The 17652-nt window shown below is 35.0% G+C and overlaps 1 protein-coding gene and 1 long non-coding RNA gene across 2 annotated transcripts; both read right to left on the bottom strand.

Annotated features, from left to right (window-relative positions):
• Window positions 1-2589: 2589 nt before the first annotated feature.
• Window positions 2590-4879, bottom strand: LOC103410085 (uncharacterized). The gene is made up of 2 exons (XR_525277.4): window positions 4454-4879; window positions 2590-2989 (listed from the first exon to the last, which is right to left on the bottom strand). It is a non-coding gene; the product is annotated as an uncharacterized lncRNA (long non-coding RNA).
• A 2664-nt stretch (window positions 4880-7543) lies between these two features.
• Window positions 7544-14164, bottom strand: LOC103410084 (serine/threonine-protein kinase BSK2-like). The gene is made up of 10 exons (XM_029105475.2): window positions 13822-14164; window positions 13469-13692; window positions 13230-13365; window positions 12205-12338; window positions 11435-11540; window positions 10323-10408; window positions 9145-9333; window positions 8863-9021; window positions 8431-8544; window positions 7544-8046 (listed from the first exon to the last, which is right to left on the bottom strand). Exons 1-10 carry the CDS (start codon window positions 13889-13891, stop codon window positions 7795-7797), a joined length of 1470 nt encoding a protein of 489 aa, XP_028961308.2. The 5' UTR covers window positions 13892-14164; the 3' UTR covers window positions 7544-7794.
• Window positions 14165-17652: the final 3488 nt, after the last annotated feature.

Below are 17652 nucleotides of genomic sequence, written 5' to 3'. Positions count from 1 at the left end.
TGGCTTAATGACAAATTAATTAATCCAAAGCTTATTCTAATCAGGGGGCGATATCATCTTGGGGAGTGTCTAAGAGTATGTTACATTGGCCATATGAGCAAAGTACTTTTTTTTCTTTGCTTACATCACCTATTCATATCATGAAGTTCTAATGAAGACAGTCAATTAAAAACTTATGGTCATCCAAGTGGGAGTGTTATAAAGATGGATGACCCACTTGAAGAAAAAGGCACCAACAGCCAACAAATGTTAAAGTTGTGCTGCCTATGATGGGTGCATATTTTCATATATTTTTATCATATACTTCCTTTGGATTTTGTATATATGAATGGGTTAAATGCACTAATTTATATTGTTTTAATTTATAGGCATTAAATACTGGAGTTATGCAAAAATGAAGTGAAAAATGAGTTTTTTGGGTGTCTACATAATTCTAGTGGAGCAGGAGGCTAATTAACTGCACCAAGGCATATGCGTTACAACAAGAAGATGAGACTGCAACGGTTTTGGAAATCAAATGGACATGAGAGTGCTATTCAATGGAATTTAGGAGAAAACTTAATTATTAGTTTTATTATTTCTGTTTTTTTTTTATTTATTTCTTAAATAAGGACATAAAGTCCATTAGGATTAGAAATTAGTATGCTTTTAATTGTCTTTAAGCACTTGTTTGCCGTGGGTGTTATAAGGAGATTTCTTCTCCTTGTGATGCATTACTTAAAAAAAAACAAATAGAACAATTCATATTTCAAAGGGGGTTGCGGCAAGAAGTGAGAAAAAGGGAAGAGTTTTCTTTGTTTTGTTTTCTTTGCTAGGGCTACTATGTAGCCTAATCATGAATACTTAATTGTCTTGTGGCATTGTTATTATCAAGTTTTTCATCTTTATTGAGTATCTTTTGCTATTCGTAATGCGCTTGATTTTTATTTAGATGCTTGATCACCATCTAGGTTTAAATTAGGTTGATTCGATGCAAGTTAGAGTAGATGCCATACTTAACTTGAGTTTAGCTTCTTGCAACTGATACCATAAACACCTATTTGTAGATGCCATACAATTAGGGTTTGTGTGATTTTCCAACAATTTCCATAGAGCTTAATGGGTTCTTACTTGTTTAAATCCATCTAGATGCCATAGAAGGTTAACAAGTAAGGATACTTTTGATGCAACCAGATGCCATGGCCATTGAATAATTTAGGGAAAATCGATAATCAATATTGGGGAACAACTTGATCATAACATATTAAGGGAATTAAGTAGAATTGGTTACGGTGAATTCAGATGCCCTAGGTTTTATTTTCTCATGTTTTTAAATTTTATTATGTCATGCATTTTATTTTAAATTCATATTTCATTTTTAGTTTAATTCAAATCATCTATCTTTTCCGTTAAAGCTTCTCCGCTATAATTTGTTTCAATTTAGTTATTAAGATTTTAGAATCAATTCGATCTCTGTGGGACGATATATGTGCTTATATGCTATACTATCATTTGATTCGTATGCTTGGAAGCACAAAAATTCGAGACTTAATGAGACTAATTTCAGTTATCTAATTTTCGCAACAAGTTTTTCACATTTATTGACCTTAACAAAGAAGATAAAGTTTCTCTATATGAAGGCCTATCAGCACACAAATATGATAGAGAAGCATAGATACAATGTATTGTTTCCATTACTTTGTAATTTCAGTATGATAATAAGAGAGGCTACTACTACTGCCCCGAGGACGTAGGCACACTTGCCGAACCTCGTAAATATTATGTCTTATTTACTTTATTCCATTGCACACATACCGTCAATTTCACAACATATTTTGATTTAACTTACATTCTTATATTATTGTTACTTGTTGGTATTGTGTGATCTGATAAGTGAATAAGCTTGTGTATGAATATTTGCTATTAAACTTAAACTTGGTGGAGTTTGACTAGTTGAGATTTCTAGTCTTTTCAGTTTATATCATACAACTGTGTTTTCCATCACTATCAAACTTGTAACTTGTTGACTAGCTCATCTGACTAGTCTATTGTGCAAGGTTTATTTTTTTTTTTAGTCGTAGAATATTCTGCCAGCATAATAAAATGTATTAGGAGTTGACATGGTTTGGATTGGTTCAGTTTTAGGTACAAACCATGACCCAAACTACACACCGCAATTTGCCTGAATTTCAAACCACCCCGAACCATAATGGCTTAAACCAATGTAATCGGTTCACCAATATTACTGTGCATTTTGGTTCAATTTGGAGTTTATCATGCACATATTACTAATACCATATGAAAATTTCCAGTTATGTTGAAATTAATTATAAGAAAAAATTTATAAACCTATCAATTAATAATAAATTCATCATCAAACTACAAACTTCAAAATACTTTATCCCATAAGCAAAATCTAAAATTTTCAATCTCATCTCTAAAGTATTAAAGTACCATGAAAAGATAACACAAAGTTTATATTATTCATTGCAGGCGAGCTGTGAGTCCCAACAATTGGTAACACAAGTGCCAAAAGATTTAGAGTAAACTTCGAGGCAGCAGAGATACAAAACCCAGATTTCACAACCAGCAGCACACAGAGACACAGAAGACAGGAAGTTTTTTCATTCATTGTCTCAAGGAACTCTTTAAGGTTTATTTTACAGAATATGTAAACAAATTACACAGTACAAGTCCATGCACACAGTATTACTCGGTTTGTATTAATACAGGAACCGCCTGCACCCTAGCCGTTAAGTTCTCCCATGGTAACGGGTAAGCCTCCAACTTCCGGTGACTCTGTATACGAAATGGAGATCAGCTCAGACCTAAACTTCTCTTCTCCATCAGTATCTATTGCCTCGCCATTCAACTCTCCAGAAGAGAGTTTTGAAGTGAGATTCTTCTCTGGTAAAGAGTACGAAATGGCAATAAGCGACTCACGAGTCACTTCTTCAGGAGCCTCCTTGCCAAGTCCTGCTTTATCCATAAAATGTCTGATGTGCTTGGTCTGCATGTATCCAAACATATCATATTAACTGGAGGTAAGTTGAAAAGATGGAGACAAGAAAATCGGAACAGACATTCACAAGAAGTTCCAATTACTACCACAATGTTCTCACAAAGTTGTTCTTTTTGCAATAGAAATGCATCCGAGAATCCCCATTCACCAACCAAAAAGAAAACAACAAAATTATGGGAGGGCTACTGGCCATGCTGCTTCAAAGAATTGTACTTTTTTATTTTCTCGGAACACCGACTACTTCAGTATATCTTGGCTTTGATAAAAGATAATCGATTTTAAGTGTTTTCAGTCACAAAAGTTTACATGATAGGCAAAACAAAAAATTGCATATCAACCGCTACATCAGTTTAAGACAGCATATTGCCCAACAACGGAAAAGGCCCCAATGATGATTAAATTAGAAGGGAAGCATAAGAAAACCCAAAATACAGAAGACTAGGAAACCGAGGTAAAAATGAAGATGATGTTGAAAAGATGCAGACACAAGGTAACAACTAGATTTCCAATTCGTTCCACCAGGAAAATCAAATGTAACAACTAGATTTCAAAGCCATAAAAGGTGAAGAAAAAAAAATACTGTCACGTTCAACAAAAAGGGGCAGGGTTTCAGATTCTTCAGAATAACAGGAAACACAAAATAAACTTATCCCTCTCAAACACAAAGGGAACTGGCAAGCTTTGTGCCGATCAAATTCTGATTCCCGAAAGTGTAGAACCCGTATCATTAAACCGCAACGCATAATATGAAACCCCCACAAGCTATTGAAAATCATGCACAAATTCCACACAAAATTGAATGCTCTCAACATATCGGGTTGAAACCAAAACCAATCCGCCACCATAAAGATGCGATTTGAGGGTTTTCAGGCTTCATTCAGTTGCATCAATTATCACAAGGGTCAGTAACTAGAAGTTGACCGGGTAGAAGATTTAATTAGGAGATTATGAGGTGCTCATAATGCAGGTTTTGACTTCTGAATTGGAATGCAGGGTTACATCTTGGCAACTACCAACTTCTTTTTCATGAATTTTATCAAAAACCCTAATGGCTGGAAGCCTATGCAGAAAGGGAGAAATCCCAGTAATCTACAAAGTAGAAGCAGCTTCATCTTGAAGCTACATACCATTTAATCTTTGAAATTAACTTGAAATTATCACTTCAGAAAAGAGAAAAGCGTCTACAACTACAAAAATTAAAAAATTGAACTTCAAAAAATATGGAAGATTAAGCACCGACCCATCAAAGCGAGGAGAAAAACATGCACAACCCATGTCTTGTTTTCGAGGATGACTAACACAAACAGATTCAATCAGAGGCAGAACCATTTAAACCCAGAAAGAAATTCAAACATCCCAAATTTCTGAAACAACATATGACCATAGAGACTGAGCAGAAGAAGAGAGAAATATAGAATCCCAAACAAAATTGTAGAGAGAGAGAGGACATACCGCGAAATCAAAGCCGCTTGAGGAAGAAGAAGGGGAGTTGGTGAATAGAGATTTATGAGTGTGTGTTGACCTCTCTCCGTGTATATGAATGTATTTGTACTGTATCGACTCTGAATCCTCTATTTAACTTTGTTTTTTATTTAAAGGATGAAAAAGGAGACGTTGCAAGTAGGCTTCAAAGAGTTAGAGAGAGCAAAGCAAATAATGGCGCCTATTTTTCTCCGTCTTCAATCTTCAACCCTTGATTGGTTGCATACTTCGAGTTTCCCAGTTTGCAGATTTATTACCCCAAACAACGTTTTTTATAGGAAAAGTATTGCAAGTTTGGTTTTGTACGGTATCATGCTCATGTGGTATGACTAAGACATTGTTGACGAACAAACAAAAAGGCCTCTTTTTTTCCTATTTCGTTACAACTGAAAATATGTTTTCTCTTTATTTTTATAGCCGTATATAAGTTTTTCAAACGCAGATGAGAGGAACTTACTTAGAACGGAAATGTATTTTTATTGTGTTTGTCCTATCATAAAATATAAGAAAAATTAATGAAAATAACTTGAAATTTTTGAATTTTAACGATAAAGACAAAATAAATAGTACCAAGATTTGATTTTTTAATGTAAAAGTATGATTTTTCGTTAAAATAAACAGCACATGAAATTTTTCGTCAAAGTTACTTAAAATATATTACGTGTTTGTCCAGCCAACACGCGTTGTGTACATACCCCTTATAAATTTTGTCCTTTAGCCTAAACTCGGTCTTGCTAGAAGTTTCTTGTCATCCGATCTCTGTTTGGGTTGGCCTCAATACCAAAGCTTGCTAAGCTCCAGCACAATTAGTTCAATATTTTTAATCAAAAATTGAGTTGGTTCTGAGTCATATCAAATGTTTTTAATGAAGTATTTGTTGATTTGTTTGCTGAATTTGTGCAGAGCTATTAATTTACTTTTTGAATTTTAATTTTAATCGATTATCTTCTTTAAATTTTTATAATTAATCAATTTTTCGCTTGAACTTTAATTTTAATCAATTACCTTCAAAACTTTTATAAATAACAAATTCTTCCATGGCGTTAAATTTTAAAAACTTGCATTCAATTTTTCATCCATCCAATTTTCCATCCTTTTTGTCCTCATACAATTGTCATGTATTGTTTTTGTGATCAAGATGAATGGAAAATTGGATGAAAATTTTTAAAATCTAAAAATGCCAAAGGTAAATTGGTTATTTATAAAAGTTCAGGGAGGTAATTGGCTAAAATTAAAGTTGAATGAGGAAATCGGCTAATTATAAAAGTTCAAGGGGGTAATTGGCTAAAATTAAAGTTCAAGGAAGAAATTAGCAGCTCTATACAAGTTCAGGAGGCAAATCGACAAATATGACTTTTACAAAAGGGACTAGCTGGTGGATTCGCCACGATAATCTATATTTTCGAAGACCGGAAGGACTATAAGAGGCATTTCAGCATTCCCTGACTTACATCGTGGGCTTGATATCACTTGGTTAAATCTAAACTTAATCTTCTGTTTTAGCATATATAATTCGATTTTTAAGTTTAATCACCAATGACTATGAGTCATGTGGTTATCGTGACTGATACAAAATTAACGAGCGGAACATGCACATATGACAAAATAATATCAACTGACATGCATTATGCATTATTAGTTCGCACCAAACTTGTTGCAACACAACGTTTTTCTTTTCTAAACACCAGCGTTTCAAGCAAAACAAATGTATTGGTTTGGCAACTAATATTACAATCTTGTAGTGTTCTTCTTTATATGTAAGTAAAAGATTTTAGATAAAATTTCTGCTATGATGAAATTCGACATCAAGTTATTTACAAATAATTATGAAGTTTAGCTCAACCTTCTTTACTTAATATCTTCTTATAAAAGACACTTTACTTTATTTATAGATATATATACAGATTCGTGGCTCTACTTTCTTTACACAAGTTTTTTTGTGTGACTCACTCTGTAATGTATTTCAACAATCTGAATTATATATCTTTTAGGTCTTCTCTCAAATATCACGTCTATCAAAAATCATCCAAATCTGAAACAATATGACTTAAAGGTTTAGGGTTTTTTGTCTAAATTTTTATAAGAGTGATATATGAATGATATCCTAAAAGATAAACGATTCAAATAATTAAAATACATTACGAATTGATCACAAAAACTTGTGTTAAAAATTGTTGTTTTCTTTTACGCATGTGCCCTAAAAGAGAACACCAAGTTAGGCCAACAAAAAGCGCAGAAAATACCAGAAATACCCAACCTGACAATTAGAAGAAGACGATTTGGACCAAACTATTTGTAACCTACGAAAACACTAACAAGGAAAACAACAAAAGTAATTGCATAGGCCAAGCGGAGGCAATGCATAGCAGAAAATACCAAGAACAAGTTAACAACGAAGGACGTAATCCATGAGGATAACTTTGCAAATCATGTACTTGATTACAAGGATAAGTTAACAAGTTTTGAGCCAAGTTAAAGTTTTTGTGCCACTTAGTACTACAGTCTAGTAGCCAGCCGTCTATAGCGCCATATAAATCCATATGGATAACTTTGCCAATCATGTACTTGATTACAAGGATAAGTTACAAGTTTTGAGCCAAGTTGAAGTTTTGGCGCCACTTAGTAGTACAATTTAGTGACCAGCCGTCTAACGTCATATTTTTAAAATAGTACGATTTTACACTTTATACATTGCATGGTAAGATACATGAGTGACTTAGCAAGGTCTAAAATATTGATGATATCGGAAATATCGGTAGTCCAAAAACACGGAAATTTCGATGAAAATATCGGGACATTATGAATATTTTAGACCATGGCCATGACAAATACTATTCACAATAGGTGGGGAGTGGTAGAAAAAAGTCAAGGCAGTTCACTATTTAAGTAAATAGTGAACTGGCCGGTAAAGATGGTGAACGTGGGCTGGCCGGTAAAGATGGTGGACGTGAGTTTTGTACCACGAGAGGCGTTGGCAACGGTGGTGGACTTCGTGGATGCAATGCTCAATCAGAGCGATTCCGGCTTCCTGCTCTTGTACCCCAGAACAAGAAACCAAGGTAGAAAACAAATAACTGTAAATTTGATTGAACAGCTGATTACACATCTAGTTTCTAATTTCTTATTTCAAATTTTTGCTTATACATTTGTGTAAGACTACTTTCACAACTAGAAGATGAAGTGTCAACTGAAAATAACCCAAACGAAACCAGCTTCCACTCGATCACGTCTCCTTTGCAGCAACAACAGGGTCAAAAAGTGGCAAAAACTTCAAAAGACCTTGGTTACCGCCATCTCATCAGCTTCGTGATCTAATTGCGCCAGCTGTTTTGCTTCTTTGCTTCGAAGGAAGCTCCATCCTTTAGCATGTCCTGAGCGTCAGTTTCCATTCCCAGCTTCGAAAGGGCGAGAGCCTGCATGTAGAAGGCAGTTGCCCACTCAGGCAAGCACACTTGAGCTTGCATGGCATCTCTCAAAGCTAATTCTGGTTGCCCAATCGTTAAGTAGGAGAGCGCTCGCCTCACAAATATAGTACCCGAAGGAACAGACATCATTGAAACCAACTGCACAATAAAAAGGATCAGAAATTAAAGGACACATACAGATACAAAGGCACTAAGATATTCAATTTTTTCAGCCGAGTCTGCAAGTACTTGCGGTTCAGGTAAACTTCTTTTATTCAATTTTCTGCTGTCATTTTCTGCTCATATGATTTCAAAACCATAAAGGTATTGTAAGAGTTACCGTTCCATTGAGTTTTACTCAACGTGCGTGGAAGATGATGAAAGCAATTTCATGTAAGTCAAAATGCTGTAAGGAACGCGGTATCTCCATTTCAAGATTTTAATAACGGAAATTGCTAACTAGATCATGACATCGTAGGAATCACATTATGCATTTGAAAGTAAAAGTAAATGTAAAGAACAATGGAAATTAAAGAAAAATACCTTGGAGTAGTGCTCCACAGCATTTTTAAAATCCTTGTCTCTGAACGCAATGTCCCCAAATTTCTTGGTATTCAACATATCTTGCACTTGTTGTGTCCACTCTTGAAATGACAGCTTTAGATAGAACACATTTCCGATGAAAAGGATCATTATATAAGACCACAACCCACAAGCCTTTGAAAACAATTGTACTAACTACTAATTACATATTTTAAGATGGCCGACTATATTTTGGGAGATGTTACAGAAGCTAAGAGAACACTGACGTGGATCAACTAAGTTTTAGGCAAATTATGGCATTTGCTCACAAAACTTTATTTAATGGAAGAAGATTGCCTTCTTTTGTTCTGTAATATGGTAAGATAATCATACTTAAGTTTTCTATTTCCAGATATATGTGGTTCACCTACAAAGAGAAGATAAGAAACTCACTTCATTTTCTGCACCCTCTTCATCTCTGTAACCAGTCTTTAGCAAAATCTCATGAACTGCAGAGAGGTCCATCTGTACACAGGCCTTCCCAAGGGGAGAAAGTATGGTTGGCGTCACCACTGGAGTTTTTGATAAACCCATTAAAACAAGTGATGCAACCTAAAATACCAGTTTCAACGAATGAACATATTAGTAAATATATATAAAACAAATGAAGAAATTGCAGGACTAGTCGTCACAAAATCCTAGTTTTCAATAAGACTTTGTAACTATTCAAAATACCTCTGTCTGCTTTTGGAGGGGGGATACTGCTGACAGAAGAAATGTGGTCTCAGGTCGATCTTTAGCCTCATATTGAAGACATTTTGAGGCCAATTCAACCAATTCAGTTGCATCTTCATTGGCATATTGTCCTTCTAAGGATGAATCCATTAACAATAACAAACTTTTCCCCCTTATGAGATCCAATGCCTAGAAAATAACAAGTTAATTCCATGAAGTAAGAAGTTGCAAGTGACTTGTCTGCCCCAAATCATTAAAGGCGACAAAACACTATAACAATAGAAGACAGGCCAATGAACTTGGAGTCAAGCAGGCAATTCCAAGTAGAACAATAGTTAACAGCGTAGCTACAATCATGGTCTGTTAATGGGCCTTGGTGCTATTTTATTCACAACCATCTATATGGCCCTCAATAGCCTTCTCATGAAGAACACCCTCAATAATTGTTTGATATATTGTCTGCTTTGAGAAAGACAGTGTATCTTGATATAAATAATGAAATTAATGACGGTCTATTTTGTTGGTCGAGTTGGTCCCTTACACATTTGGTGCATCCATTTGGGTTTTATTTTTGTTTATTACTACTGCATTATTTCCTTGTATTCCATGCTCAAGTATTTAGTTTTAATTCAACACGCAGACGGTGTAAGTACTCCTAAGTCTCCCATCCCTAGCTTGGGTATAAGTTATAACTCGTCTATAAGAAATAAATTTCAAAATGGGATAGAGTATACCAACGAAACAGACAATGCTCGTACCTAGTGGTGCTGCTCTGAGAACCAAGTTTGGAATGACAGGAAAATGCCTATTTAAGGAAACATTCTTGTATTACTTAAAATTCAAACCACTCTCTTTAGCATTGACCCCAACAACATATCTTTAATTCTTTTTTGTTTTCCAACTGACAATCTATAGAGTGAATATGCAAGTGGAGCTCGCAATGACACACTCATCCTTTGTGTTTGGAGGAAATATAGTGGGGGTTGGCAACTACCACTGGCACCAGATATTTTACCCTTCTAACCCTTGTCAGCATGATTTGACGATAAAAAAAATTACATGATTGAACTAAAGAGTGAAACTGTCATGCTTAACCCAAAAAGAAAAATAAGAACGAAACTGTCATGAAGGTTGAGATAGTACAGAAAAGTAAAGATAAATATGTGAAGAATGCATACGTGGCTTGGAGGGATATGTTTTCCACTCAAAAGGTCAAGAAGAACAGTCCCATAACTGTAGATCACACTCTCTGGAATGACCCTACCTGCAAAAACCAAATGTTGTATTATGTAAAATGGATAATGGTATTTCCTTAGTAGCCACTATCAGAAACATACAAGAAATGATCACAGTCCTGCTACATGTTAAACTTTCGAGAGTTTGGATGGTTCTTTTTCTGCAATATTGTATGATTGGAATGCTGCTGTTTTTCTATTTTGTTGCTGTAAATGGGGTTGTGGGTGTTCTATCTGTTGTAGTTGATCGTATTGGTGGGGAATGCAGGTTTTTAGCTCATCAGGCTCAGTTGATATCTGCCCACACTGTCATTCTTCCTTTTTCCATTAATGAAATTTAGTTTCCTATCCATGAGAGAGCGCTAACTGAATTGTATCAATTATTAGCATTTTGGTTTTTAACAAGACTCATAAAAGGTCGTACCCAGTGCACAAGGCTCCCGCTTTACGCAGGGTCTGGGAGAGGTGAATGTCGGCTAGCCTTACCCCCATTTATGGAGAGGCTGCTCCCAATTTAACAAGACTCATCATGTAACAAAATCAAGCATCAGAAGCAGAAATAATTCCTCTTGTTTCAAAAGAGACCGACTTCACTTCCTTTGGATGGAAAATGGAAGACCACACATAGGAGAATTAGAGAATAGAACCGTCTGGGTCTTTCTTACATTGGTAAATGGTAATGCTCACACCATAGAAAGCACAGGATAACAAAATGTAAATTTTAGGGACAATAGTTCACATCTTGATCCACTTTCTTGCTGTTCTAACTCAGACATTTCAATGGAGACATCGAGACAGGTTCCAAGATTTACTTATTGGTCCCTTGATTTTAATGTCTGTGACAGCTTATTTGATCTTTTCCCTTCTTTTTTTAAATGTTTTCTTTTTTGTTTAATGTAAAAATCATTATTGTTCTTCCAGTTACTTTATATTCTGCTCTGATGAATATTACTAACCATGACGACATAAGATCAAACATCACCATACTGAAATCTTTCCACTTGCAAGAGTCTATAAGAAACCTCCAGTAATGTATGCTAAACAACGTGGCATACCTGTCCGCAAAAATTCAGGTGGAGTATAAGCCAAGTTAGTGCTATAGCTTTTACCATCTCGGCTATTTTTTATCAGACCAAAGCTAGATAACCGCGGGTCACCATCCTGTGATCCAGCCAAATATTAAGTTCAACAACAATTCGGATAAGTTCAATACTAACACCACAAAATATGCTCCCTTGATGTCACAAAAAGTAATTTTCTTTTTCTATTTCAATAAGGAACTACTTGATAATAAAGGGTCACAATTGAATCAGGGCATGAAACAGAACATGTAGAACCTTGAGGTTTCCCCTTAATCACATATTGGCTAGGCAGACCATTATTTCCTTAAAAGTGAGAACCACCCAGGATGGCCAAGAGATAGGAAATTTGAAATTCAAATATCATTTGTTAGATTTGTTTCTGAACAATCTCTCCCAACGGCATACTCACTATACTCCGTCTGCTTTAATTGTTATTAAGCACATTTGTGCTAACTTGAATATGTAATGCACAAATGAAGACACATAAACATTACACGTGTAAAAACTACCAAATTTCAGTAAGCGCTAACCCTGATCTGCATAATTAGGTTTTGAATGAATCACTAAAGCAGATAAATATGAATTTCCCACTTGCAACTTATTGTGTTGAATGATCTGTACCTCTTCCAAGAAAACTCTGTATGTGCAAACTACGGGAATTTCGGTAACCCCCAACCTTGGTTCCAATAATTAGGTTTGGAAGTCAATTAAACACTAAAGCAGTGTGTTTGGATATAGCGTACCTCATCAAAAAGAACTCTGTATGCATTTAAGTCATGATACAGTTTTCGGTTTTCTGTATTGCAATGATCAAGGGCTTGTGCAATATAGTATGCAATTCTAACGCGCATTTCCCATGGCAATGGCTGTTTCTCCCCTGTAACATATATTAGAAAAACTAACGAATAAGGGAAACCAAATTTAACTGTGGCTCAAAGAATAAACGCAAAAAAAAAAGCAAAACAGGAAGACAAAATGAAAACAAAATCTTAAGAGGGAAAAGAAATGCACAATCAAGTTATCCATGCTCAGTGACGATAGAATATGCAAACAGAAAATAATTGAGCTCATCGTCCAAAAAAGTTAAGCCAAAGAAGCATTACCGTTACAATATGAGCTAGAAGATTCAATTAGCCTAATTTTGGCAGTGAGAGGCCTTCTAGTTAATGACAGGACTTCAATACTACAGAGTGAAGAGGAAATTCTTCTGCACTAACTATCAGCTAACCCATAAAGGCATAGTTAAAACTCTTTCCTATGAAAACACATAAAGATTAAAATCCAGGCAGAGTGCAGGGAATCCTAATCTATAGAAATAGTATAAACAAACACCAATAAGTTAGGCTTCAGGATGTCAACATAGTGAATCTAGCCTTTGCAAGGTCTGAATCATTGGTGACTTGTTACTTTCAGACGTTGGCAGAAGGTAGGATAGATGTGGGTGCATCCACCGGGAGGGGAAGCCTACAACTAAGACGCAAATTACAGAACATGCGAGTTACACGAATTCATACCAGAAAAGGACTATATCTACATCTAAATGCCTAGTGAGAGTCCTTGGACACAGATGACCATGCTGACTCACGATTGGAGATCACTTCACTTCCAAAGCATTTGCATTGAGTTACAAGTTACAACTAGAAGAATGACCAAAGCAAAACTGCATTATATAATATGTCCCAACGCTATGAGGCTTAGAGAATATTAGCAACATTCATATTTTTATAGTTTATAAGCACAAATACATACAAGAACAATAGAAACATACAGTGAAAGAGGTGCTTGGAGAGAGTATCATTAGGCATGTACTCTGCCACCAACAGCCTCTCATCTCCCTCAGCACAACACCCAATCAAATTCACCAATTTTTTGTGCCTAACCTTGCCAACCCCAGCCGCCTCTGCCTACATCCAGATACAACACAAACACCTCCATCAGCTCAGAAACTCATACAGGCATATAAACACAAACACATAACATGCACAAACTCAGTGGACAATGGCATACCAAAAACTGATGTGGATCGGGCCAAGACAGCTTAGAAAAGCGTTTAATGGCGACAAATCGATTGTTTCTTAACTTCCCTCTGTAAACAACATTGGGGGCCTTCTCCCCACTCTCAGAGACAATAAGTTCAGAGTTGAATCCATTGGTGGCAGTTCTCAGCTCTGCCAGTCCAAACTCTTTGAATACAGGAACAGCTTGTTCATCTTCCAATTCCACTTCATTGGCTTTCACACCATCATACAGATATTGGGTTCAAATTTCAAACACAAATCAATCGTTTTGTTCATAATTTTCAATTGGGTTTTTGCTAAACACAAAAATAATCGAAACCCAGAAAGGAAAAAGAGTGAAACCTGGATCTGGTGGAGGAGGGGCTTGGTCGGAGGAAGGGAGGCGGGGTTTTTTGGACTGGAAGCAGCCCATTGATGAGAGCTACATGCCACTGCTCTGCTTCCTTTCTTCTTCTTTTGTGATCTGTATTAGTTGTTAAGTGTGTGGAAGTGGAAGTGGGAGTTTGGTCAAGTCAAGTGAAGGTGTGAAAATGGAGGTAAAAAGTCAACAAAGAGTTTGTGGGGACGGAGAGAGAGTAATGTGGGGGTGGGGTTTGCGTGGTTCAGTTAAAAAATTGGCAAGCTGATTGTGATCAAAACTCAGGGAGACGAGGGAGAAGCACATGACAATATGACATACTGACAATGAGCACGTGTACCCACACGCACGCAGACTATCCAACGCGCATTACAATTTGGAATTGTGAATAATAATTTATGAGTTCATTTTGATGTGTTGTCAAAAGCACTTAAAGTGTTTTCCACAAGAAGCGTTAATTATGTGATTCTTCCTGAAAACATTTTAAATGTTTTTTAAGAATTAACTAGCATTTTTACTAATGATTGTTTCTAAACATATTTCACCAAAAACGTTTTCAGTTATTTTAAAAGTATATCCAAATAAGCTCTATAACTAGTTTGAGTTGTGTAAACTAGAAGTAAGAACTCAATAATATTTAGAAGATCATTTTTTTTATATAATTTATATTACTTATAGCCCATAAAGTATCGATTACTATAAATAAAGACACTAGACATAAGGAATTACTCAACCCTTCACTCATTTTCTCTTCTCTCCATTCCACTATCTCTCAATAATTACTTTCGCAATACTTTTCACATATTTAATATATCTATTAGACTATTATATATAAAGAGAGAAGAAAAGGTGAATAGTATTTTGATGTCACCAAGCTTCAAAAAAATAATTTGGTAAAAATGCCCCCAAAACAAAAAGCTTCAAATGCATTCCAAAACAATGCATCAAATAAGACAGGGGCATTTTTATCATTTTAATAGTATTTTTTTAATAATTAATTTGTGTGTGTATTTTTTATTTTTTTTATAATTAATACTTCACAATAAGCTAACAATAATGTGATTCAATTTCTCTATTTTTAAACACGTTCAAAAGGTCTTAAGAGGCGTGTAATGCCGGTTATAAAAAAAAAGTCGTTCGCACGTGGATAATAATGTAATTAAATTAGTTGTCAAATGATTTTTTTTTACATGTTCAAAATATCTTAAGAGGCATGTAATGCCGGTTATAAAAAAGGTCATTCGCACGCGAATAATAATGTGATTAAATTAGTTGTTAAATGATTGTTTTTTTTTTAACAAACGATATTATCTACACTAAGGGAGGGAGGGGGTGGGCTTAGCCTCATAATATGCTAGCAATAATGTGATTCAATAAATTGTTTATTAAATATTATTTTCTCTATTTTAAATATTTTCAAAACATCTTAAGAGGCGTGTAATGCCGGTTATAAAAAAAGTCCTTCGCACACGAATAATAATGTGATTAAATTAGTTGTCAAATAATTTTTTTTTAACAAACAATATTATCTACACTAAGAGGGAGGGGGTGGACTTAACCTCACAATGGACTAGCAATAATGTGATTCAATTGGTTGTTTATTAGATATTATTTTCTCTATTTTTAAACACGTTCAAAACATCTTAAGATGCATGTAATGCCGGTTATAAAAAATGATCTTTCGTACGCGGATAATAATGTGATTAAATTAGTTGTCAAATGATTTTTTTTTAATAAACGATATTATCTACACTAAGGGAGAGGGGTGGGCATAACCTCACAATGGGTTAGCAATAATGTGATTCAATTAATTGTTTATTATATATTATTTTCTCTATTCTTAATACAAATTCTATAAAGACCGATTTTATTATGCAAATTCAGCTGCTTTAATTGGTTTATGATGGGTTTCTTCTAGCATGATCTAAGATTATTCATTTACTTCAAGTATTTGACTTTCTTTTTGTCAATTTACGCATACAAATACATTTAAAACGTGTAAGTTGTGCTTCGCACACCATGATTCAAAAATGCCTTCTACACTCATGTGAGCACGTGCATGAAAGCTAGTATAAATAAAATTAAAAGTAAAATTTAGGATTTGTTCACTCAAGTTTAGAATTTGTACACGAAATATAATTATGTTATAACCAAACATGCACCATTGGTATTTGTAACTTTTTTTTATAAAATCTGTTAGTCTGACGATGTTGCACACATGTAGACCATGCATATCCAGAATAATATCTTGATGAGGAATTTTTCAGGGTTTCGAAACCCCATCTCAACATTTATAAATGGAGTACTGAACCAATGAAAATTGGATATCTGATTTTGTCATTTTTTTTTTTTCATTTAAAACACTCTGCTGAAAGCAAGGTTCTAAAAAATGTTAGGCGCTAGTTGGGCAGCGGGCTAGCACTTAGCGCCTAGATGGTTAGGCGAGGCCTAGGAGGATTTAGATAAATTTCTTGTATATCTTGTAAATAAGTGCATATTGTCACTTACAAAAAATTATACTTGAATGAAATCCATGGATAAGATAATAAAATAATGATAAAATGCAAAAAGATTATCCAACAAGTCCAAAATTTAAAAAAACATTAAGCATAATCATAGTGAGGAGTATTGTAATGTAGGATGACACATGTACAACAAGTTCACAATTTAAAACAACATAAAATGCAAAATAGGAGGAAAATAAGGAAATATAGTAATGTAAAATACTTAATTTAAGTTTAAAAAAAAAAAACGCCCAGCCGCCTAGCCCCGCCTAGCCCTCCTAGGGCCACCTCAATTTTTCCAGCCATTTTACACGAAATCGCCTCAGTTCCAACCCACCCAGCTCCTAGGCGGCCGCCTAGGCCCTTTTGTAAAACATTGGTTGAAAGTTAAAACATCAAGCGATATTTTTAACTTCGTTATACTTTTATGTTATCGTTAATAGTCTGAACATTCACAACCTGTCGTTGGAATCACGGTGCTTCTGCAACCCCAAGTGTCAGTTGTGCCACAACAAGTTCATCAATGACAATTTCCCAGCAACGAAACCAAAGCAAGAAGATTTTCTTAATTCCATCCTCTTTTTTTACGCCTAAAGCTCGAGGTTTTGCACTTGCACCTAAAACCTAGAAGCCTTTGTGGCTTGATTGTTTAGCTTTTGTTTTTTTAGATTTACAATTTTCAAGTCTAGGTAGAATTTGGGTTTTAATCATCTTCCTTAGAATTGAAAATTTCAGTGCTTATGAGTTGTCCCTGTGGAGGTAGGGGTGGATTCAAAAAACCGAAAACCGAAAAAAAAATCGGACCGAACACCAAACCGAAACCGAAAAACTGAAAAAAAAAATCGTACCTAAAAAGAAAAAACCAAACTGAACCAATTCGAATCCCTTTACACTTTATGTATATATGCCCATGATGTTTCTTTTTTGAAACTTTGTTGCCAAATTTGAAACTAGCCTAGGTCTTTTTCAAGGAGCATACTTGGTTCAGTTAGGGAGGATATTGCATTGGTTATAGAGGAAAGTTTTGAAAGGCTTTGGAACTTGAAAGACCTTCTCTATTTGTTTGTTTTTTGAATTGATACGGTGATCATTTTTCTTTGCAATTGAGGTTGTTGATAGAATAAGATTGGTTTATATGATCTTGTATATATACAACTACCTTCCCACTTTCAACTTTCCCCATTTTCTTATTATTAGTCTACCAATGCAAGCTTCTTTTCTAAATTCCATATTAAAAAAAATAAGTTTTATGAAATAAAACAAAAACCCTGAAACCGTACCGAACAAAACCAAACTGAAAAAAAATCGAAC

The sequence above is a fragment of the Malus domestica genome, chromosome 07 (assembly GCF_042453785.1).
Source record: "Malus domestica chromosome 07, GDT2T_hap1".
NCBI lineage: Eukaryota > Viridiplantae > Streptophyta > Magnoliopsida > Rosales > Rosaceae > Malus > Malus domestica.
The sequence above is the reverse complement of the archived record's forward strand: the minus strand, read 5'-3'. Positions and strand labels throughout refer to the sequence as shown.

Excerpts from the sequence above, each read along its gene's own strand:
- LOC103410084 (XM_029105475.2), bottom strand. The coding sequence starts at position 13,891 with ATGGGCTGCTTCCAGTCCAAAAAACCCCGCCTCCCTTCCTCCGACCAA. Across the intron at positions 9,334-10,322 it reads AACATATCCCTCCAAGCCAC|GCATTGGATCTCATAAGGGG; the intron begins GTATGCATTCTT and ends GTTATTTTCTAG. Across the intron at positions 8,047-8,430 it reads CTGTGGAGCACTACTCCAAG|TTGGTTTCAATGATGTCTGT; the intron begins GTATTTTTCTTT and ends TTTATTGTGCAG.